We start from the raw sequence: 24,878 nt of genomic DNA on the forward strand, positions 1-24,878 counted from the left end.
GTTAAAAAGCGAAAAGGAAAACAAAACCTAATCATTGCAAGCGCCCTGAGCAGAATATATGGAAGATTAAGTGAGTTCTCTGAACGGAAACGTTGAAAAGAAAATACAGCACTAAATAACTAAGCAGTGTGGCCGCGACAATGGCCGCTCAGCTCCCTCGGCTGCCTTGTTGAGAGGGTAACGAAATTCAAGAAAAGGCAAGGAACGGTTCTAGCTGTTCTAAACGTATTCAAATGTTGGGGGTACACCCCAGAAAATGGTTTATAGAAATCATTCATTCTGATGTGAGCAAAATGTAAGTGATCCAAGATAGCCAAAATGTGGGTTTGTATTAGGAGTTCTTTTTCACTTTGTGAATAGAAGAGAAGGTCCTATTGCCAATGGTAAAAGCAAAAGCAAAAGGTATTTGTTCAGATTTGTTGCAGCCATTCTCAGTATGAATATTTAAAAATTTCTCCCCATTTATAAAACTTTTATTTTTAAAGCACTTTATGATGTACGCTCAAAACCCACAAGCAATGTTTCAGATCTCTGGGAATGAAATATTTAAACCGGGAAATACCCTTTCTGGGTTTGTACCAAACATTACATCTTGATTTGATTTCCAATGGGAAAAAAAAAAAAGAGTCATTCTCAAAATAACATTAATAACAACAATAATAAAGTAATTGTTTTTTTAAAAAAAAACTTGCTCATATATATACATGTCTATGGAAAACTCTCTCAATGAATCTGAAGAAAATTCTCAGAGTTGTCCTGCTAAGACCTGGTTCTTTGTGACGGATGTGGTAGAAAGACCAAAATAAAATATGAGAGGAACATAACCTTATAAAACAGCCTAGAGTTTAGGCAGGTTAGAAAGGAATTGCTACATTTATGTACGCTCGTTCAGTCCCCCAGACCCTTCCCACAATGTTATTGGATAAAAACTGCAGGAATATCACACAAATTATAAACTCAAGATGTGCAAATCGCAAGGTTCTTTAAAAGTTCATCTTAAAAAGAAAAACACTGGACAAAAATGAGTACTCTCTTCTCCATCCCTTTTCTCTCCGTTCCTCTGCCAGCTCTGCATATGCCTGTAACCTTCTCAGATACCAAAGTGAAAAGTGCCTCCCATCAGGTAGTACTTGGTGGTCATTTATTGTCACGTACTAGTTCATAATTCACATTCATCCCTTTAAACCACATTGAAACTTCCAATATCTTGCTCGTGAGAAATTCTGCAGAGCTGAAGTCTAATTAACAGTGTTGAAAAAAGAAAGCAACTTGTTATTGTTATTATTATGTTTTTTCTTCCCAACAGCCTAACGCGAGATACAGTACTTGTTGAATGCTAGACCAAGATGCTTGGTAATAAAGTGTGAACAGCATTTTAAGTGCTTAGAGAGAGTAAGATAATGTTCATCTTCAGAATCTAATTCCTTAGGTCACACTGGAATCTGAAAAAAGTGGCACCCGAGTTGTCCATAGTCATGAACTATAAACAGTACTAGAGTTAAAAGACAAAAGATTTGCAAACTCAATGCAAAGAGCTTCGGCGGCTCACCGAAGGGCAGTTTGCATCTACCTCTTGGGAGCGAAGTCAATGCAATAACCTGATTAGTTTTCCTACACTGCACAGAAGCCAAAGTGGGTGTTCACTCTCTCCCCCACCCTGCTCCCCACCCCCCGCCCCTGTGGAGCGGTGCACGCCAGGGTTCCCCACCCGCCACGACACCCTGGCAATAGCACTGCACTAGGAAAGCAGAAATGAAACCCCACGTGTGGCAGTTGCTCTTTAAAAAAAATATCAGTGCAGTCAGGCCCCATAGGGGGAAATATGTATCTCTAGGATTAAAAGTTGCTTTTATTGTAAAATATGTTGGAGGGGAAAAAAAATGTTCTTTGAAACGGTTAGCTTTCCGTCTGATGTCTGATGCCGCTGGAGCATGCCCTAAAGCTGGGTTTTGGGTGTTTACTTAGCATGTGAGAACCTCACGGCGGCAATGCTCTGCGCCTGAATCCCATGCTAACAGCGAGAGACAGTGAGACAGGGAGGCCGAGAGAAAGAGACCCTCACTCGCCCGCCGCGACGCCCGCCGCGACCCCCGTGTTCCCAGGCACGCACGCACACATCCACACGCTCGCTGCATCCACGCAGAGCCTCCCCATGAAACCAGCAGGAGTCAGCGTCCATTGGATGGTTCTGGGCTGCTAGAAGAGGCAGGAGCTGGGATGCCACGTTCACGCGCACCCAGGATGCGTGGAGCCTCAGCCAGCCCTGCTCTGGCCAGCCACCCACCCACCCAGCCACCCACTGACAAACACTCGTGGAAGAACCATATGCATCAGCCTCCTGCAAAACACCAGCTGTAACTCTAATGACAAGGTTATAACAGAAACCTAAAGTAAGAAGATAACGTGTAAATACTGTGTTATTTAGCCTACAGTACAGTAATCTGGATAAAAATGACAAGGGAGAGCCAACTTTCCTTTCCCCCGCGCTGCCTTTACTTGCCTACGTTAGACCGACCTTCAATGCAAATCTTAACCTCCTGAGGAATTAGAGAAGGCTTAGGAAGAGTCAGGGGTGGCTCATCTTCTGACCTCTCCAGTTTGCGGGTCTCCGGCGCCGACCACCTCCTCTTTCTTGTTGCCGTGGGCTTGCTGGGTTCTATTTTGGTGAGTAAGGGCGCTGCAGGCAATCCTATTTTTTCTGGAAACTTCAGTTCTCCATTCTCAGAGAGCATCTGCGCACTTCCCTGATTGATTCCATTTTCCTGCTCCGTGTACCTGTGTCTGCCACCCGCGAGGCTGTCGGTCTTTGAGTGCTTTAGCAGGACGCTGGCGGGATCCACGGACTGGCCCTTTTTAACAGAGCCGTTCTTCAGGTTCTTGAGGGTAAGCGAGATGCAGACATCCCCAACTGAGAGTTTGGAACACGGCAAATCAAAGAGCTGGCTGGTTCTCTCCGGACAGCAGGATGACCAGCCCTGTCCAAACACAAAAAAAGGATACTCTACCAAAACGTCCACGCTGACCTGGGGAAACAGCGGGAGAAAAGAGAAGAAGACAGAAGGAGACAAATGAACACATTTTATTCTCTTTTTATACTATATACGAAGGCTGAATGGAAAAAAAATTAGACAGTTCTACAAAGTACTCCTTTTCCCACCAACACACATAAATGAGGCTCTTAATTCCCTGCTGTACCTGTACTTACTGGATACAGATGTGTAAATTCCATTCAGTATTCAAAATGTAATTTCACTGAGTATTAGCTCTACAGCTGGTCTCTCTTCAAACAAGTCAATCAACCCACAAGGATGACTGTCTTCTACCCACACACGCACAGAGCTAGAAGCCCAAGGCATGTGTGGTCTTGTGCTTTGCTAGCTCACTGGGTAAATGCTATAATCACGCGTGACAGGACTCAGTGTGGATCAAAGTCGGACGGGGTGTAAGCTCCATGAGGCAGGTACTACATCACTGTATCCCCAGTCCCTACAAGAGTACCTGGCACATGGCTAGAATGAGTAAGTATTTACTGGATAAATGAATGGATACTCTGGGAACTTAGGGGAAGCATCATCAGTGGCCCCCGCCATCCACCAGTGTATAAGACTGCGGTGTTGCTATGATGCTGGAAGCTACATCACTGGTATTTCAAATACCAGCAGGGTCACCCATGGTGGACGGATTTCAGCAGAACTTCCAGACTAAGACTAGGAAGAAAGGCCTGGAGATCTACTTCCAAAAACCAGCCAATGAAAACCCTATGGATCACAACAGAATCTTGTCCCATGTAGTGCCGGAAGGTAAGTCCCCTAGGTTGGAAGGCACTCAAAATACACAGTGGCCGCAACAATCGACTCAAGCGCACCAACAATCATGAAGATGGTGCAGGACCGGGCAACCTTTCGTTCTGCCGCACACGGGGTCATCACGTGTCAGAGCTGACTTGACGGCACGTAGCAACAATAACCCGTGAGGGACAGAGTAACCAGGGAAGGCTGTCCTGGGACCCAGAAGGATGAGCAGGGTTGGGACAGGGTTGTGGGGAAGACACTGCTGAGGAGAGGCTACATGGAAGCAGACAGCCCAAGTCTGGTGCATCCGCAGACCAATCCCCACGTACTCAAACCCGTCTCTGCATTTCTTTGAAAACCCAGCAACAGAAGCAGGGGAAGCCCAATACCCTTTCAACAGCTGCCATTTTCTGTATACCACTATGTGCCACACACTGTGCCAAGGAAATAGTGAAAAAAAGATAGCCCTGGAGTTTACAACCAAGTGGGAAAAACAAGCGCAGGAACAATTATTACCCCTCAGGGCGGCGACGGGGGTTACAGAGCTTTGCACAGCAGGAAGCTGTTAGAGGGCAGCGGAAGGCGTATTTCCCAGTGTGGATAAGAAGTGAGCAAGGAAGTTTCCTTGGATGAGGAAATACATGTGCTGAGATTTGAACAACAGTGGAGCAGAGGCGTGGTTGCGGGGAAAAGATATTCCTAGAACTGGGGCCATTATGAACAAAAACACGGAGACAGTGCCTGCAGGAAACTGCAGGTTGTCCAGGGAAAGCCTGACTCTGTCCTTCAGTTAGGATGAATCGCACCTGACGTCCTCATCGCTGTTTGCATATCCGTGCCTGATGCAAGTCAATGTGACATTTGTTCCTGCCAGCCCTCGTTCCAAACATGTCAGTCTCTTTTGTGGTTCTGCATGTTCCCGGTTTATTCCCTGGCTTGGGCACAGCCTGTCTCCTTGCTGGCAGAGACCAAACTACCAGTGGACAAGTTCCTGGTGTGAGAACCATCTTCTACATGCTCTTCAGGGAAGCCAACATTTCATTTTATGAAAATAACATCTACTGCATACTCACTGGAGCCCCGGTGGCACGGTGGTTAAGAGCTACAGCTGCTAACCAAACGGTGAGCAGTCTGAATCCACCAGCTGCTCCTTGGAAACCCTATGGGGCAGCTCTACTTTGTCCTATAGGGTTGCTATGAGTTGGAATTGACTTGGCAGCAATGGGTTTGATTTTTTTGGGGCATACTCCTAGATAAATCTGTCTGACACCGAAGCTCTTCACATGCTACCAAGAATCTGTAGACTCACTGAGGGGAAACATCTTCAGGGCCTTTATAACAGGTAACAGTACTGGTTACTCCAAAAGCTATGACATAGGTGTGTATTAAATACAACATAATGTTTTTAGACATTTCAAAAGCCTTTCATGACTCCCTCATCTCAAAACTCCAAAGACACGTCTTGGAATTAAATGCTGTGGTATGGTTCATAACTAGAAACAGTCTACCTAAAAATTGATGAAATAAAAATATTTTAGACATGCACCAAAAAGAGCTGATATTAATGGAATCTATCTTAACCTGGACAGATTTGGGAGATCCTGCTCCATGACTTCAAAGTCCTGCCTTTGGTCCATGTTAACCTTCCTCCTAAATCCTGGCTTCGCCTCGTCCCAAAGGCATTCTACCATCTTGGGAAAAGGTGCCACCATCACGTACCCTCAGCTAGGTCCACACAATCCTAGTTAGGACTGAAAGATTACTCAAATAATTTTCTTGGGGTAGGCAGTGGGTGGGATACGTCAAGCCAAATGCTATTTTGTTTCCCCCCTCACTAATGATCTGCCTGAATTATCTAGATAACGCTGTTTTTTTGGTGGGGAGACTGCATGTATGTGAACGGAAATAATTTCTCCCTTTATTTGGTGGAAGTTAAAACTCTTGTTGTCCCTATCTCAAATAAATATACTAAAATATTTATAACAAATCTATTTTTATTTTATAATTAGGTTTGTCATAAGGACATAAAAATGCTTAATATCAATGTCAGTGTTACATTCTTAAATGTTAACTGGTCATTAACAGTTAATGAAGAAATCCCACTGAGGGGTTTTTCAGTGAGGATATATATGGTCAGGTCTGTCTGTTTGAGGTTCTCTTGGAAAGAAGTATTATCAGCCTCAAAACAGCCCGCCAATGTTAACAGGAACTGTTTGGGACTCGAAACAGAGATGGTGTGATTTTGTGACATAATGTTACTTTTCATCTGAAACAGTCAGTCTTGAATGAACTCTGTGAATTCGAGAACCACGTGGGTCCTCCCTATGGTACTGAGATACTGCTCCTGAAATATTATTGATCCACATTATTGTTCATTGTGACACCTTCTAGGTTTTGCAGTTTCAAAATAGTTTAATAAGTACATTCTGGGTGCTTCCTGTGTATTAAGGACCATAGAAGAGTAGCTATCGGTTAAGACCTAGTTCTTGCCTTCAATGAGACAAGACTTACATGCAAAACACAGGACTTCACAACTGCGTACTAGGATACTGGCTACCACGTAATCTGAGGATCTCCACTCGGATGTCTAACAGGCAACTCCAACTTAACATGTCCAAAACAGACCTTCTGATAAGCACCCACCCAATTATGCATCCTATCATCTTCCCTATCTCAATAAATGGCGTCCCCATTCTTCCAGTTGCTCGTGTCAAAGGTCTGGGAATCACACTTTACTCCCCTCTTTCTCCTACCATATGCATGCAAATCGTAAGTGAATCCAATTGGTTGTCTTTTCAAAATATACCTAGAATGAGACCATTTCTGACTATCTCCATTGCCACTGTCCTGACCAAACCAGCATCTCCCTTAAAGAAAAAGCCACGTCCACAAGTCCCATGTGGTCTGTGCCCCACCCTCCCCCCAACTCAATGAACTGTAGTGACACTGGTCCTCCAGCTGGTCCACTGGCTCAAAAGACGCTGCAGCCTCAGAATCTGTGTGCCGGCTATTCCCTCCGTTTGGAATCCTGTTTGCCCTGTGTCATGGACTGAATTATGTTCCCCAAAAATATGTGTCAACTTGGCTAGGCCATGATTCCCAGTATTGTGAGATTGTCCACCATTCTGTCATCTGATATGATTTTCCTGTGTGTTGTAAATCCTGTCTCTATGATGTTGATGAGGTGGGATTAGCGGCAGTTATGTTAATGAATCAGGACTCAATCTAAGATTGGGTTGTGTCTTGAGTCAACCTCTTTTGAGATATAAAAGACAGAAGTGAGCAGAGAGACACAGGGACCTCATACCACCAAGAAACAAGAGCCAGGAGAATAGCATATGCTTTGGACCCAGGGTTCTTGTGCCGAGAAGCTCCCAGACCAAGAGAAGACTGATGACCAGAACCTTCCCCCTAGAGCTGACAGAGAAAGCCTTCCGCTGGAGCTGATGCCCTGAATTTGGACTTGTAGCCTCCTAGACTGTGAGAGAATAAACTTCTTTTTGTTAAAGCCATCCACTGGTGGTATTTCTGTTACAGCAGCACTAGGTGACTGAGACACCCTGGGTACTGTCTGCTCTTGTCCTCCTTCTCCGCGAGATTGTCCCTGAGCACACTATTTGAAACAACACTCCTCCATGCCTAGTTTCCCTATCCTCTTGATGCTGTTTTAGTTTTTCCACAGCATCTATTATCATTTGCTGTATTTTTTTTACTTAATTGGATATTTGTTTCTGTTTCACCTCCTTCCCCAACCACTACCAAGATGATGCATTCCATGAGGGCTGGGATACTGTCTGCTTTGTTCAGTGTTTCATCCTCAGAGTCTAGAACACTCCCCGATACATAACAGGTGCTCAGCAAAAATCTGAGCACTGAATAATAAACAGTGCCACATTTGCCTTGCATGGAGTTTCTGGGTTTTTCAAACAGTTAACAGGCTCAGCTGCTAACCAAAAGGCTGGTAGTTCGAGTCCACCCAGAGGCGCCTTGGAAGAAAGATCTGGTGATCTACTTCTGAAAAGTCAGCCATTGAAAACTCTGTGGAGCACAGTTCTACTCTGACACTCATAAGGTCGCCATAAGTGGGAGTCCACTCCATGACAACTGGATTTTTTTTTTGCCTTGCATGTGTAACAACATTGCAATGACATCACCGGCCACCAGAGGTCAGTGTTTAGACAACGGAGAGGCTCTTCCTGTCCTTGTTTCCTTCCACCAGCCATGACTAAGCTGGGTTTCTCGTCCTCCCCAAAGAGAGGTGAGGTGCCTTCCCTGGGTCCGGCTCACCCCCTAAGAGGCAGCTTTCTGGGCTGAGTGACAGCTGCCTCACTCAGTGTCCCTTTGTCACAGCTGAGCTCGTCAGGATTTCAATGAATCATACTTCATTTTCTCTCCAGTTCTGAGGTTCCCTTCTGCTCTTTCAGCTGTGTGCTCATCATCGATTCATTTTGTGATCTTCTCAGAGTTCCACACAATTTCCAGGATGGACTCTGACAAAACCCCAGTGAAAATAAATTCACGAGGACAGTACAATATAAAACCGAAGCATGTTACATAACTCCCGGCAGCTCCAAAGAGCCCAGTTTTTCATCCTATAAATACACCCCTTGCCGAACTCTTAAAGCAGTCTGTAGGATGAAACGCGGGCACGGACAGCCCTTGCCCTCCTGCCAGTGTGAGGCTTCTCTCTCTCTCACCTCGATGACTTGTAGCTAGTCCTCTTTTTTAGGGGCGGATCACCTCCCATCTCCCTACGTCCTTTCCCACCTTCCTCCTGGGCTGCAGCACACCCCCTGCTCCAGCTATGAGAACAGCTGCCTGCCCCTTCCCTGCCTACACCCCGCAAACCTACACCTTCAAAACCATCACTTCTTCCATTAAGGATGAAGGACCCAAGACAGAGAGGAAACACATCCTCCTTTTTAGCTGATAATTATTCCAGGTCACCTGAAGTAGCCCTGACAGCACAATGGTTAAGTGCTCGGCTGCTCACCAAAAGGTTGGCGGTTCCACCTCACCCGGGGGCTTCTTGTGAAAAAGATCTGGCGATCAGCTTCCATAAAGATGACAGTCTAGTAAACCCTGGGGGGGGGGGGGTGCTCTGGTGGCAGAGTGGTTAAGAGTTTGGCTGCTAACTAAAAGGTCTGCAGTTCAAATCCACCAGCCACTCCTTGGAAACCCTATGGGGCAGTTCTACTCTGTCCTACAGGGTCGCTATGAGTTGGAATTGACTCAACGGCAATAGGTTTTTTGTTTGTTTTTGGTAAAACTCTGTGGGGGTAGTTCTCTGTCACATGGTGTCGTCATGGTCAGAATCAACTCGACAGCACGCAACAACACGCCCCCTTACTGGTGTAGCCAAGGACCGGCTTTTAAGATCATTTCCAGCTCTTCTGTGTGCAAGCGCCATAGAATTCCTTTAACCACTTACTCAATAACTAGTGAATCTAAACGCTGTATGGTACACACCCTGTATGCGGACGCACACACAGTTACCGTCTGATTGGATATTTCAGTCTTAAATTGGTGCTATGTCTATATACACACATATGTACGTATCGCCAAAAACAAGATATAAAGAAAAACAAAACGTCTGCTGTTTAAATGTGTCTCCTTTTTCCTTCACAAGAAGTCCTTGTTCTCACAAATGTGAAGGGCATCTGTTTTACAAAACATTTCTGCGAGACACTATCCCAAACACACAAATTCTGCCCGTAGCTGGGGGCGATGAAATCTCTCGGAAGCTGGCCTTCACTGGATACGTTTTGCTTTCGGTGCATTTATTCAACTGGGAATTCCTAACTTTGCCTGCAAGGGAAATTCTTGATCCTCTTTTACCTGTAGACAGAAGCCCATCTGCTCTCCTTGAAGGCCAGTTGGCACAACTCTGTCCTCTGCACCAAGAGAAGCAGAAACTCTGGTAGCCGTGACCAAGAGGCTAAGCCAGAGGCCCGTTTACTTCAGTGTTTTAAAATCATTAATAAAAACCGTCAAAACTCTTTAGTTGAGTGTAAGAATATCTGTGAGTGTTCTATTTAAAACATTTAGTCATCTTAATGCTAAGCCTGACTCAGTCTTTGGTGGAAGCATTTTCACTTGTTCAATAAACCCACACCCTTATGCAGTGACGCCTCCAAATACACATTCCAAATGAAAAGTTGTGTGCTTTGCCGCAGCTGGGCTCAGAGCCTCCACTGTGGGAAGGTCCCACTGGAAGCTCAGGGCTGGCTGGAGACGGGCCTCGGCAGGTCAGGAGAATCTGCCCCGTAAGTGACTGCGGCCGTTCTGATGTCACAGTTTTCTGGCGCATAGGAAAGGCCTTCTACCCCACTGGCCTGCCTCCCCAGGGGCTGTAAAATGAATGTCTTAAAAAACAGCAACATATTCTTCAGCAATGAAAAGAAATGCACTATCAGGCCATGAAAAAGGCGTGGAGGAACCTTAAATGCATGTTGCTAAATGAAACAAGTCAGTCTAAATAAGCTACAGACTCTGTATAAATCCAACTCCATGTACGACATTCTGGAAAAGGCAAAACCATAGGGATGGTGGTTGCCAGGATCCGGGGGAGGGAGGAGGATGGAGAGGTGGAGCCCAGGGCATTTTTAGGGCAGGGAATCTATTCTGTAGGATACTGTCATGGTGGACACAAGGTATGATGCGTTTGTCAAAACCCACAGGGCTGTGCAACACACACAGTGATCCCGATGTAAACTACTGGCTTTAGTTAATAACAACGTATCAGTATCAGTTCATCCACCGTAACAAATGCACCAGGGCAATGCATGATACTAACAATAGGTCAAATGGTGCCCGGGGAGAGAGAGGGTATGGGGGACCTCTGTATCTTGTGTGCAATTTTTACCTAACACGGCTCTAAAAAATAAAGTCCATCAATGAAAAAAAAGCGATAATAATGGTCCAAGAGAATCTGCTTCAATAATACATGTAATAACATCCAGTTGATAAGTTGGGGCACCTACATTATATAAAGATGAAAGGAGAGCATTTTTCTTCTTTTTTGAAGCGGGGAGAGGTAGACAGACACATGAACAAACTTGGCTTGCGAATGTTTCTCCACGGGAGACGTCAGAGGATGAGAACTGATAGAAAGCTTATCACCATGTGGTCACAGCCCCTGGACTGGGCTTTGCACACCGGGCGGTCACTAACTAGCTGCGTTTCTGATACATCAGGATTCATTTCCACCCAGCCCGGATGTTAAATGTTGGCAAACAGGTTTGCCTTGGCTGCTGATGATCTCCACAGGCTTATGTACCGCCTGCATGAGGGCTGGGGTTATTTTTAGGCGCCAGCTGATCCATTAAACAGATGATGCTGCCACTCACGATACGCAGCAGTCACAGTAAAAAATCGTGGAATGAAGGAAAAGTCAGCAGGAGGTCTGCGGTGAGTGCGTTGTTGTAACACGCTGTAAGGGCACACGTGCACACACGCACACACGCACACACACACCCCGCAGGACAGTTGGGAGAAGAAAATGCCACTGAATATCACGCAGCCACCAAGTAGTTAAGGGAACGAGTCACCTCGGGAGGATCTGGGACGTGAAAGCCAGCCCTAAATAACAGGTGGGGTCAGCATTTAGGAAAGAAGCGAAGTGTCACCTGGGTGCATCTTACAAAGGAAATAAATGTACTGCAACCCTAGGGAGTGAATCTCGTGTACTCTTCAGAAAGGCTGAGCCTGGGGAGCACAAGACAGAGGCAGGAGGGAGGGTGCTCACGAAAGAGAACATCCTTTGCCAGTCGGAAGCTGCAGGCTCCCCGGGGGCCACCTGGGCAGGGGCTCTCCCAGTGGGCATGTTGCTAACATCCTCTCTGCAGCAGACAGGCTCCTACGCTTGTTTCTGCTTCTGGCCTCTTACTGTGGAGGCATGGAGCAGCAATCCGTGCCTCTAGCCCAGCTCCTGCTCAGAGAAATGCAGGTCGTATATGCTTGCACAGGCTAGCATGAGCTCATTTAGCCTTCCTACTAGAAACAGCACATGGGTGCCCCTTGGCCATGGGAATAGGCCACATGGATATACGCAGGGTAAAAGCAGCTAACTGTGCTCGCTGGAAAGATGCAGCCTTCTTTACAGGCTTTTATAGACTGCCTGGGTGGTGGAGTCCCGGTGGTGCAAATGACCAACATACTCAGCTGCTAACCGAAAGGTAGGAGGTTCAAGTTCAACCAGAGGCACCTTGGACGAAAGGCCTGGCAATCTACTTCGGAAAAACTCAGCTACTGAAAACCTTCTGGAGCACAGTTCTCCTCTGACACACGTGGGGTCGCCATAAGTTGGCGTCAACTCGACGGCAACTGGGTCCCTCCTTCCATAAGCTCTCTCTGGAGCATGCGACTTTTTATTTATTTTTCTGAAACAAAATGTTCTCTCTCCAGGGCCACAGTCAGCTAAGTTGAAGCAGGAAGGCACATTAGCACTGCTGAGGGCCAGCGATGTGCTGTATAGTGTGCTGGGTCCTTTGAGCACACTACCCGTATTCTTCCAACAAGGCTGTAAGGAAGGCAGTATGGTGATTCCCACCACATGAGCAAGGAACTGAAGGGTTAGATGTGCTAAATGACTTACAGAGCTGCTGAGCAGCGGAGGAGACATCCAGACTTAGATCTTTTTGGCTCCAGATCCTGCATTTTCCTAGCAGCCAAGCTGCTTCCCACCCAAGGACACAGGGTGATGTCACACCCTCTGATCCCGATGCGCTGGCTCCCTAACGGACGCTGTTGCCGGGGGTCCCATCTGTGACTCGTCACAGATGTATGACCTCAAGCTTGGCAAATAACCACTAATTGCCATCAATTCCATTCTGTGTCAGAACAGAACTGTGCTCTATAGGCTTTTCGTGGCTGTGATCTTTCCAAAGCAGATCTCCAGGCCTTTCTTCTGAGGTGCCTCTGGGTGGACTCCAACCTCCAATCTCTGTCAGCAGCCAAGCGTGTTAACTGTGTGCACCGCCCAGGCATTCCTGACAAATATTAAGTGGATTATATTTGCGTGGGAGTTCTAAGAGCAGCAGCTGTGCGGTTTGTTGGGGCTCCCGACTGGAGTCCCCAAGCTGAGAGGAGAGCATGGCAGAAGAAGTGACCCCCTCCCAGCAGGGGCAGAAGGTACTGTGTCCTATCCCAGAGAGGAAGGGGCAGCCGAGCCCCAGAAGGCTTCGTGCGGGGCACAGAAACAGTGATGGCGGGCAATGCCTGGACCTTCCCCTTGGCTCCCCATAACACCGGAGGGTGGGCCGGGACACAAAGCCACCCGCGTGTGCAGAGAAAGACTGTGCCGGGCCTGGCGAGACACAGGGACCGTAGTGACTGTGTCAGGGGAATTCTTTACTGCATCGCAATGTGTGCAGCTTCAGCTGGAGACAGTATTTCAGGGCGTCATTCTACAATAAGGATTAGGAATTCAGTGCCTTAAACATAATCACCAAAATTAAAAGGAAAAAAAAAAAAGAAACCAAATCCTCAATTGTACACAGGCTGGCTTTAGTTCCTATTAGATCTGCGTGCTGATCCTTCTCTGTTTCCTCTTGGTTTTTGGTTATCGGATGCTAGGAACGTTTAAGGAATGTTCTGGAAGGCAGGAAAGGGGAGGATTAAACATCTGAGGAGGCCCAGGAGATTATCTTACATAAGGAATAATTTGACTGTTTTATAGGTGAGAAAAACTGAAGTTCAAAGGGTGAAAGAATTTGTCTTGCAGACCATTAGCAATGGAGGGAGACCTGAGCCAGTCTCCGGGTTCGGGGCTGGCATCTTTCCACCGGACCACACTGCCCTCCCCGGGAATGATGACGGGAGGTTTTATGGGGTCAAGTGGTCCTGCCATTTTCCTCTTAAACCAAAAAACAAAACAAACAAAAATAAAAAACAAGCCCATTGTCATCGAGTCGATTCTGACTCATGGCAACCCTACAGGCCAGAGGAGAACTGCCCCATGGGGTTTCCAAGGAGCAGCTGGTGGATTCGAACTGTCGACCTTTTTTTTTTTGTTTTTCAGTTAGCAGCCGAGTTCTTAACCGCTGTGCCACCAGGGCTCCTCCTAGGTGGACTTATGCCTGAGCTCATCAAGCCATCTGCCATGTAGAAACCATCCCATCTTCCACAACTTCCCCAATCAAATTGGTGATTTTGTTAGTGAAGTGGAACAATGTCCACATTTCCCAATTTCCCCATGGGTGGAAGTGTTAGCACTTCTGGCCAGCTGAGAAGACCCGCGCTGATATTTCAGGCCAGGAGGGACTGAGAGTAAGGGACGCACTCAGCTCTTGGAAACCAAATGAAACCCAGACATTAGTTTTCTCTCTGCAATCTCCTCTCTCTCTCTCTCTCTCTGCTCCTCTGCCCGTTCTGAGCCTGTCATTTGTGGCAAACACAGCTGGTGGAGTATTTTAGTCGTGATGATGTCAGCCTATTTCTGATAGGCTTCTCGGGAAAGGGATACATCATTGGCTGCTCAGGACCTTACACTTTCATTTCTGCTGCTTACAATCCAAGCTGCCCTTGGAGCAGCCCACGGCCTCCTGCCCGTCTGGGTGGAAAAGCCCTTCCCAGCACGCAGCCCCACAACACAGGCCGCCCTGGCAGACCTGGGAACACGCCTGACAAATATGCTACCTTCTAATTTGCACCTCAGCTGATGGCAAAAAGATCAGTGGTCTGACTCCAGGAAAGAGATTGCTTATGGAAGCCAAGTCCTCTATCATTTAATTGCTCATTTTGCAACGTGCCGAGCAGGGGGAGACAGTAGATTCTTCCTCTCTCCGAGGTGGCGGGTGGATGCGGAACCTGAAGGGGTCTGTGAAGCCCTCGGGGGCTAAAGTGCAGTCACCAGCTGGAGCGACTGTCTCTACTGTCAGTTTTAAAGAGATACTGTTAAGGAACCCGTCGCTTTTCAAACTAAAACCTCGTTCCGTGCCTACCTCTGTTGACAAGACCACTTCAAATATAAGTACCAGGAAAACGAATAAAGAATGTCCGCCTTGAGCATTCGGCTCCCTTAAAGAACTATTTATATGGGATCACATTTTCAACAGCAACTTGAAAGGTTAGATAGGAAGCCCAGGGGGCAAGGAGTTGATGTTCATGGGGGACGAACAACTCGGAAAAGGAAGATGAGAATGGTAGCACAACCAGAAGCATGTAATCAGTGCCACCGAACTGTATGTGGAGAAATCGCTGAAGTGGTGTATGTGCTACTGTGCATATTTTCAACAACAACAACAAAATAAATCATTTAAATAAAAGTGCCCGGATAAAAAAAAAAAAATGCATTTACTTTTCATTCTTGCTTCTTTTCCATCCTTCACCTGGAGTCTGTTAAGAGTCAACTTCGCTAAAGGTGACTCATCTTCCTTCTCCTGGTGCTGTTAGTTACCAAGGAGCCAGCTATGACTTGGGGCAACCTTACGTACAACAGAACAAAACACTGCCCGATCTGCCCGTTCTACTTCCAAAAAAATTAGCCATTGAAAACCCTATGGAGCACAGTTCTACCCTGTGATGTTTGAATGCGTTGTTGCAGGCACCGTGTCCTCCACCTCATGGAGGGTCTCTTGTTTTCACTGACCCTCTACTTTACCAAGCATGATGTCCCTTTCTACTAGTACTGCCCCCTCACCCCCACCCCAGTCCACGTAGAAAGGTGGCAGGGGGCAACAACTATATATCCGTGGTGAGTTCTGAACAATTATGCCACTTAAAAAATAGTAATAAAACTACTGATTTCGGCTCTTCTTTCTTTTTTTGAATCAGAACTTTGAGAAATCTTTCTCGGACCTTACCAAAGACGGTAAGCCATAAATTACATCTCACCATAAAAAAGAAAAGTTCTCAGGGCCAAAAGCACTTGGCAATGCAGGGTTAAGTTGCACAAGACACCACATCTGGTCATTCACAAACAGTTCTGGAAAACACTTGGACAATTAGTCTTTCCCCCCGTTAGCTTGATTTTTCCAAAAATATACTCACAACAATTCAAACCGTTAACTAGCTTCTCTTTTTTGCTTGTGGTATTTTCTTTGAATGTCCCAAATATCAGCCATACCCATTTTTCAGCCCAAACCCAAATGAGGCTTTGTTGCCACATGAGAGCGTTTCCAAATCCTCCGTGGAACATTCCCAGATAAATGGGGCTCTACGGGCAGGGACATTCTCAGTCTGGGGGTCAAGGCGATTTGAATCCAAGCAACCTGGGCAGTGAAATTGCTGTTTCATAGAAATGTTGTTGGTGTTGGGTGTTGTCAGGTCGATTCCAACACGTAGCAACCCCATTTGACAGAGAAGAACTGCCCCATAGAGTTTTTTTGGCTGTAATCTGTACGGGAGCAGATCGCCAGGTCCTTCTCCCACAGAGCTGCTGGGTGGGTCTGAACTGCTAACCTTTCAGTTAGCAGCTGAGCACTTAACCGTTGAGCCAACAGGGCTACTTTCATAGAAATGGACGATGGAATAAATGCATTCAAGTGATGTAACAGACTGGACAAGGTAGCTTGAAGACACTCATGGAAATAGAGAGGGTTAATTATATTTTTGGAGTCCCTGGGTGGTGCAAATGTTAATGCGCTTGGCTGACAATCAAAAGGTTGGAGGTTCGAGTCTACCCAGAGGTGCCTCGGAAGAAAACCCTGGCGATCTACTCCTGAAAAATCAGCCATTGAAAACCCTATGGAATGCAGTTCTACTCTGACACACATGGGGTCGCCATGAGTCGGAACCCTACTTTCAGCTCTTAACGTGACTGGGCTTGGCTGCTGTCTGACCCTGGGGACCCCTACTTAGCACACGTCCAGGAGGTCAGCTGGGAGAGCCCCAGCCTCTCGGATGTGGTAGTGGGACACAGTGACTCCGAGCATCGAATGCTCTCAGTGGACCAGCAGACTCTGTCTTGTCCTGAAACAGAGCAGAATACTTGCTGGAATGGCCGGCAGCCTACAGCTTTTCTCAGTCAAGGTTCCTCCTCTGAAGCATGGAACACAAGGCAGAATATGATGAGGATTTTTCTCAGTCATCCCAGGCGTGGTACCTGACTAGCACCATGCTAGGTGCACAGAATTCATTACGAATGCTGGGGGCCTTGGGACACTGAGCTTAACTCTCCAACAGAGCACAGTTCGGAAAGGCTCTGAGTCTAAGATCTAGGTATAAATGGGAACCCTTAGTCCTCCGCATGGAGCCCCTGGGTGGTGCAAACGGTTAGCACGCTCAGCTGCTAACTGGGGAGGCTGGAGGTTCGAGTCCACCCAGAGGCATCTCGGAAGAAAGGCCTGGCGATCTACTTCTTAAAAATCAGGCCTTGAAACCCTATGGAGGGCAGTTCTACTCTGACAAGCATGGGGTTGCCATGAGTTGGGGTCAACTCACCAGCAACTGATTAGTCCACGTCACTGCATGTCTGACTGAGAGAAGCAATTCATCTCGCCAGGAAATGATAGAGGAGGTGTGGGGGTGCCCCCCGACCTGCAGGCCCTGAGTGTTACCTGTGCTCGGTGCTCCCCAACGGCAAACTGTATCACGGCGACCCCCGGGCTGTGGCCGTCAGCGATCCTCTCCACCGTGCTGGAATCGATCTTCAGGTCGCTGCTAATCTCCGCGCTCTGGATGAAATCCTCCGTTTTCAAGTCCTCCACCTTCTTCAGCTCCCCGTTGGCCAGCTGGATGATAGAGCCTTTCATGAAGTAGGGAGGCAGTGTCGGGGGCACCGCCGAGGGCGAGGCAAGCGACTGCACCACCGGCAGGTGGATCTGGGCCTGCACCATGGCCGGGTAGGCAGCGGGCGCGGCCAGGGCCTCCGGGCTGAAGTTCTCGCTCTTCGGGATGGCGGTGGTGACGAAGGTGTGGGGCACTGCAGCGAACTGGGGTGACGATGTGACGATGGTGGAGGCTGCCCCCGCCGTGTCCATGTCCGCGTTGCCAACCGGGATGAGCAGGGGCTGGGTGCCCGGGATCACCAGGTGCTGGGGCAGGCTGCCGGCGTAGGTGATTGCTTGCTGCTGGCCGCTCAGGTAGCCGATAACCGGGGGCTGGGTCCCTGCATAGAAGGCCGTGGCTGGCAGGCCGACGGGGAGGGGCTCGGAGGCGCTGTGAGTCGTCTGGATGACCGAGTGGGGGGACAAGGTGGCGACAGCGGCCTTCACGCCTTCAGGGCCCAGGGCCTGTTGCGGGGACAGCCCGTAAGACCTGTGGCTGGTCTTCCCTACGTGCAAGCTGCTCTTGTCATTGAGGGTGGAGGGGGACGCCTCCCTGTGGGAGACCTGCTGCACCTCCAGGTCCGAGGCGGGCGTGTTGCTGTCGGGCAGGACCATCACAGAGGCCCGGACCCCGGGAACATCTCGGGTGCCGTAGTCGGCGGGGCTCGGGTGGACCACCATGTGCCTGGACTCATAGGGGTGGACTGCCGCCTTGCCGCCCGCCTTCACCAGGCCCAGGTCCGCCGAGGGGGGCACCCCGTATCTCCGGCTCTTCTCCATCTCCCCGTTGAGGATCTCCTTGGCCTGCAAGGCCTGCTGCAGCCGGCTGCTCTCGGCCTTCTTGGCGGACTCGCGAGGAACGAAGTGGCCGCCAGAGTCCGTGTACTGCACCACCACCTGGGGGGAGGGGCCCAGGGTGAGCGTGTGCGGGATCATCGTCTGATGGGGGTGCAGGTGGACGGGGAGGGCCGGCGGAGAGGCCGTGCGCCCCGAGCTCTGCGGGGAGCTGGAAATGTGGACATACTGGTTCTGCTGGGTGGGTGGAGGGGAGCCCGCGGTCACCAGCCCCGGAGTCCTGCTTAAGTGCTGCTGCTGCTGCTGCTCAGCCTTGTGTCCCGAGGCCTGGCTCAGCCCGCCCATGTTGGCCAGCAGCGTGGAATAGGCCTCCAGCTGAGAGCGTTGGGACGGAGAGGCGGCCACGGCGGCTGAGGCCACCGCGCTGGTGGCAGGATTGGCCGTCGGGGAGATCAGCTGGGAGGGGATGAAGCCGGCGTAGGGCCCGCTGTACTGGGAGGACCCAATGAACTGGAAGGTGTGTGGCAGGTGGGCGTACTGCACGGGGGACACCGGCGTCCCCGATGGCGGGGGTGGGTACACCGTGGGGAGCGTGGCGGTGGCCGGGATGGAGCGGGGGGCGCTGGGTGGGGAGTAGTCCAGCCCCGTGGACAAGGATTTGTGTAAACCTATTCCCTGCTGTAAACCGAGCTCCGCGGAAGTCCCCGCAGGCCCGTGCCGGCCGCCTCCGTGGCCCTGGCCCCCTGGATGGCTGGAGAACCATGGCGAGCCCTCAGCCCGGTGGTTGTCGTGGGGCAGTGCCGGGGCCTTCTCCTCGGAGGGCCGGCTGGTGGTGGGGATCTCGCGTTTCTTGGGAGGCAGGCATTCATTGCTCCGCTCTTGGTTGGATTTCATTTTTCGCCGTCCCCCCTCCACGGTGACTGTCTCACTGGCTGGATGGCTCTGGTTTTAGTCTGATAAACGGAAAGTCACATTTGATTTCTGTAGGGGATCCAGGCTCTTCATGAGGAATCATCTCCCCGTGGATACAATTGGCCAACAGCAGCTCTGGATTCTGGGAAAAGAAAGGGAACAAGGAAGAGGAGGAGAGAGGGAAGGAGGGAGAGGAGATACAGTATCAGCACCGGAAAAAACATTCTCGATGAAATGCTGATTCTCTGAATATACTGGGTTAAATAAAATATTAAAGTTATGAAAAATAATCCTCGACAAGATGAAGAGTCGGTCTCTGGTTACGTGATTCTCACAGCGCAACCATAGCTAGCATGAAACCAGACAGAACACGGACCATGTTGGTAGCAAGCTGTGGTAACTGTGAAGACACAGGACCAGTCAAAACCGTAAAGCCTGTGGTTTTGTCCGGAGTTAACAACTCCTCGAGACAGGTTTCCCTATGCCTTCTCTCCCCCTTTTCTCTCCCATTCCTTCTTTCTTAGAGAGTAGACAATGGATTTCTCAAATTTCCTTTTCGGAAATGCTGGTCCCATGCCTCACCTTTTCCTTACCTCGCTGGAAAATCCAATGAGGCCTGCAGGGGGGACGACCTCACAGAGCCGGGTACTGGGCAGACGGAGGCCAGGAGGCAGACCTCGGATTGCTTAGCTGCCCAGAGTTACCACTTGCGGATTTCATGAGACTCTGGGTCCATACAAATCAACAATGATTCCTTCTTCCCTGACACATGCACACACACACACACACACACACCACACACCCTGCCCACACACCACATATACAACACTCACGTGCACAAACCATACATACATACAATGCTAAGTCAGCAGAGGTAGCTACAAATATTCCTGTTCTCTACAAGCTTCCAAAGAATTCCCTAATACAGCCACTCATGGGAACAGAGAGACAAAAGAAAAAAATGATATGGTTGTGGTTACAAGCATGAACACGGTGCTACAATGACAGGACGGTTCACGGTTCTTCCTCCCTGCCTCTTTCTTCCTTTTCAAGATCTCTTGGAACTTTCTCTTCACACTCTCCCCTCCCTTTCTCCTCTGGAAGGGCCAACTCACCATTAACCCTAGAGACGAAACCTGTTTCAGGCAAATCAGACCAGTGTGTTTAAACCTGGACATACACATAGTGGCCGAGGAGACAGTCCTTAGGGACGCGTATCTTGGTCTTGTGGTAACCAATGAACTCTGAGTCACAGCTACCGTGTGAGCTACCCCACGTCCACCTGGCAAGAGGCAGAATATCAACCAAACCAGCGTGAACCTCGCTAACATGCAGAGACCTGAGTGGACCGTTATCTGCAGCAGCTGCAGAAGGGAACAATGTACAGTGCTGTGATCCTGAGAAGCCGGGGGACTGGGCTTTGGCATTTCACCTCCTCAGTAAGGTAGCATTCTACCTTGTCTGCACTGAAGCCTCTGCCATGTCCCTATTGTAACACAGCCCCTTCTCTTCCCTCTGCCCCTCTCCCTGCACCATCTCATCCCACATCTCATACACAGCTTAGTTCCCCCTCTAATTTGAAACCTTAATTCTTTGGCCAATGATTCAGTGGCACTTGTTGGTTTTGATGCAACATTAGGAACGGCCACTCAACGTCTGAGGATGAAATGGCAAACGACCCAGGAGAAAGACTTCCCTTTTCGTTCCCATTCTTAATGATTTTGATCAGGTATTTACGAAGGCGCAGGTTTACAATGGTGATGTCCCCACACCAAAGGGCACTGCAGTCAGGAAGGACAGGACTTCTCACATGACAAGAGAGGTACTTTGAAGAGCGGAATGGAAACAGAAAATAAAGTAAAGGGACCTAAAATACTAACGCTGGAGAAATGAACTCTCTGGCCAAAGAGTAATGCCAGCTATTTAATTCTCGACCCAGGACTTTTCTAAATCCCAAATAACTGCGTTCCATATAGCCTTCATGAGGCAGCGGTGGGTTGGTGGTAGAATTCTCTCCTTCCAGGCTGGAGATCCCGGTTTGACTCATGGCTAATTCACCTCATGCACAGCCACCAACCATCTATCAGTGGAGGCTTGTGGGCTGCCATCTATGATGCTGAACAGGTTTCAGCAGAGCTTCTAGACTAAGACAGACTAGGAAGAAAGGCCTGGTGATCTACTTCCAAAAAAAACAATCAATAAAAAGCCCTACAGATCACAACAGGTCAATCTGCAACCAATCATGGGAACAGCAGAGGACTGGGCAGAACTCTGCATGGCGCCGTCCTGAGTCGGGGCATCTGAACAACAATAATAGCATACAGTCTTCTCTTATGGAGAACACAGCATAAAATCTGCAAATCACTTACAACCATGGTGTGCTATTTTCAAAACAACGACACAATCAGATTAAACTACAAAAGCATTTTAAAAAAGTTACTCCTTTCGGCTGCTTCAAGAGGACTTAAGAGTCACTCTTAAGAAAGGCAACTACACATGCTCTCACATTCCCAGTCCAACTAGCTAAGGAAGTTCATTTAAGGGACCTTCTCAAAGAAAACTGTCCCGCGCGCCCCCTGCTGGCTCTGCAGTAGCACTGATTCAATAAAGCCCCCCAGGATTTCATTAGGGATATTCATGCAAGAGTCATATGTCAGAATCAGAAGGGAGAATATTTGCATATAGGAGGCCCAGCCAGTAAGGGAATAAGTTAATTAGCCCAAGGCAGCTCTAGGGAAGAAACAGCAGCAGCATAAACGGCCTTTCAAAGCCCAGAGAAATGTCAAACTCATACAGAAAGAGGTCCATTAGCAATGCAAATGTAAGACTGTCTGTACAACAGAATGCATAGTATACAAAACTAGAAAATCCTTTTGAAGGTATGTCTTTAAGAGCCTGCTGGAGTAAGTCTGAAAAAGAAAGCTGGCTTGGTTCTCCGTAGTGCAGGGGGTTATTTATACTGCTTATTTGAGGCACTGGCTTGGAGCCCTGGTGGTGGAGTAGTTAAGAGCTCAGCTGCCAACCAAAAAGGTCAGCAGTTCGAATCCACCAGCTGCTACATGGAAGCCCTATGGGGCACTTCTACTCAGTCCTAGAGGGTCACTACGAGTCAGAATCGACTCAATGGCACCGTGTTTGGTTTGGTTTTTGGCTCTGCATAGACTCCAGGGCTGGTCTTCTGCTAATGGACCACTATGATTTATCGGCCTTAACACATAGATTCAAATGTACTCTTCTGAAAAGCTATTGATTGATAGCAACTCCCTTTCCAGATTTAAAAAAAAAAAAGTCATCAATGACATCAATTTTGACTCATAGCGACCCCATGTGTGTCAGAGTAAAACTGTACACCACAGGGTTTTCCATGGTTTATTTTTCAGAAGTAGATAGCCAGGCTTTTCTTCTGCAGCACCTCTGAGTGGATTTGAACCTCCAACTTTGGTTAGCAGCAGAACATGTTAACCGTTTGTACCAGCCAGGGACCCCTTGCAGATAACCAATGATATAAATCAAGGATACAAAGATTAACACAGAAGCTGGAACAACCAAACCAATAAAAATGTCAACCTACCCTGCTCCTACACTTAGAAGGACCAGGTCTCCTATGTATCTATGCTGCACAAAGGGGACAGGGCCCCTCTAATTCTGGGGCACGAGTCCCTTCTCTATGCTCTATTAGCTCTCTGCACTGTCTCTCTCTCCCATCCATGGGAAACACTGGGAGCATGGAGACTGGATCTTGCTGTATTTTCAGTGAACCACAAGAGGGCACCACAGTGTGCCATCATGGCTGAGGGACATGGACCACATGGGATGAAAGCATGGAGAGGCAAATTATGAAGGTGGAAGAAGTAGAGCTTGAAAAAGGAAGGGCAAGAGAAAGGGAAATTAGGTAAGGAAGAAGAGAAGAAACAAGGAGAGTGGGATTTCAGATTTCAGGGTCTCTTTCTAGCTGCGGACAAATAGCCTCTGTGTTCTCAACTCTTTAAACATTTGAAAAGGGAAAGTGGAAGGGGAGTTGATGGATGAATCAAGACAAAGCTATTTAGGGCTTACTACACAGGGTGTTGCCTGATCATCACTGTTCTGGATACATTCATTTGAAGCATCTTTATACTCTCCTCAATGGGGCCCTGGTGGCGCAGTGGTTAAAGAGTTCGGCTGGTAACCAAATGACAGTTCGAATCCACCAGCCACTCCTTGGAAACACTATGGCGCAGTTCTACTCTGTCCTACAGGGTCACTATGAGTTGGAATCAACTCAACGGGGAGTCCCTGGGTGATGCAAACGGTTAAAGTGCTCAGCTGCTAAATCAAAGGTTGAAGCCCACCCAAAGACACCTCAGAAGAAAGGCCTGGTGATCTACTTCACAAAAATCAGCCACTGAGAACCCTGTGGAGCACAGCTCTAGTCTGACACACGTGAGTTCACCAGGAGTCTGAATCAATTAGCAACTGGAAAAGACCCAATACAGTTCTAAATAACAAATACCCCTTTTCTCGTGTTCTTTTTGTCTTCAAAAACTATAGAAAAACACACGTTTAAAAAGGCTATTATCATAAATTTTACATATACCTCAACCATCTCCAGGATGAAAAATAAAACTTAACAAAGGAAAACCCCCTAAACGCTATAATTCAGTTTCAAAATTTTATTTTGCCATTACCATGGATTCAGACTGTTTTAGAAGTGATAGAAAAGTAAGGTGCCTCTGTGCTGGGAGACGTGGGAATACATCCCCACTGACTCCACGTCCTGTAAATAACAACCACCTGCTAGAGATGGGGGATCCTTGGGTGGCTCTATCCGCTAAGTGCTTGACCATTACCCAAAAGGCTGGTGGTTCAAACTCATCCAGAAACACTCTGGAAGCCAGGTCTGGCAATCTTCCTCCGAAAGGTCACAGCCTTGAAAACCCTGTGGAGCAGTTCTACTCTGCACACATGGGGTCGCCACAAGTTAGTATCGACTCCATGACAACCAACAACAACAACACAGCTAGAGACGGTAGACGTTCCTAGAACTTGATACACAAAGTCCTAAAAATGCGTTCCAAGGTTGGGGCAATAACCTGGGTGGCCCTGCCTGCCCGCTGAATCCTTTCAGTTTCTCAGTTTGTGTGAAGCCCATGAATGTCTGGCATTCATGGAGAAGCACAAATAGGAGCGCGGCTTCAGCTTTCAAAGAGAAGGAAATAAGGACCGACAAGCTTGTGCCAGAGCTGGAAGAACCATCTACCGAGCTCAAGAGACAGGACACCTGGAGAAAACGGCCAAAGTCACTGGGTCACGGCAAGGTCTCTCTAAGTCTGGGCACAGCCATCTCGTTTCTGTTTTATGATATGGTTAACCTGGAAACTCTGTGTAGTATGCCAGCAGGAGGCCTTCATTTTGGCAACGTATTAAAACAGGCCAAAAATGACATCCTTGGGGCATCCAGGATGGAGAAAGGTGGGATGGATGATAACATAATTAGACACATTCATGGTTGACTGAAACGGCATGCTCCGAAGGAAGCAGGTCACACATTCATTCATCAAACGCTTACTTCACTTCTAGTATGTACAAGCCCTTAATTGTTCAACATCAGGGTGGAGCAAACGGTATGCCAGAGAACTCTATTATTTCTAATTCTATTCAGTTCAACATTTTTATTAGTGTTTTGGTTGTC

At 48.1% G+C, this 24,878-nt stretch overlaps 1 protein-coding gene across 1 annotated transcript; it reads right to left on the reverse strand.

The window, feature by feature from the left end:
- Positions 1–2,343: 2,343 nt before the first annotated feature.
- On the reverse strand, positions 2,344–19,409 carry ATXN1 (ataxin 1). Its single transcript, XM_012557455.2, has 2 exons — positions 17,291–19,409; positions 2,344–3,023 (listed from the first exon to the last, which is right to left on the reverse strand). The coding sequence occupies exons 1-2, from the start codon at positions 19,187–19,189 to the stop codon at positions 2,493–2,495; spliced, it is 2,430 nt and encodes an 809-aa protein (XP_012412909.1). The 5' UTR covers positions 19,190–19,409; the 3' UTR covers positions 2,344–2,492.
- Positions 19,410–24,878: the final 5,469 nt, after the last annotated feature.

The sequence above is a fragment of the Trichechus manatus genome, unplaced genomic scaffold (genome assembly GCF_000243295.1).
Source record: "Trichechus manatus latirostris isolate Lorelei unplaced genomic scaffold, TriManLat1.0 scaffold00103, whole genome shotgun sequence".
Taxonomy (NCBI): domain Eukaryota; kingdom Metazoa; phylum Chordata; class Mammalia; order Sirenia; family Trichechidae; genus Trichechus; species Trichechus manatus.

Coding starts and splice junctions, on each gene's coding strand:
- ATXN1 (XM_012557455.2), bottom strand. CDS start 19,189: ATGAAATCCAACCAAGAGCGGAGCAATGAATGCCTGCCTCCCAAGAAA. Junction 3,024..17,290: donor TTGGGGAGCACCGAGCACAG/GTAACACTCAGG, acceptor CTGTTTCCCCAG/GTCAGCGTGGACGTTTTGGT.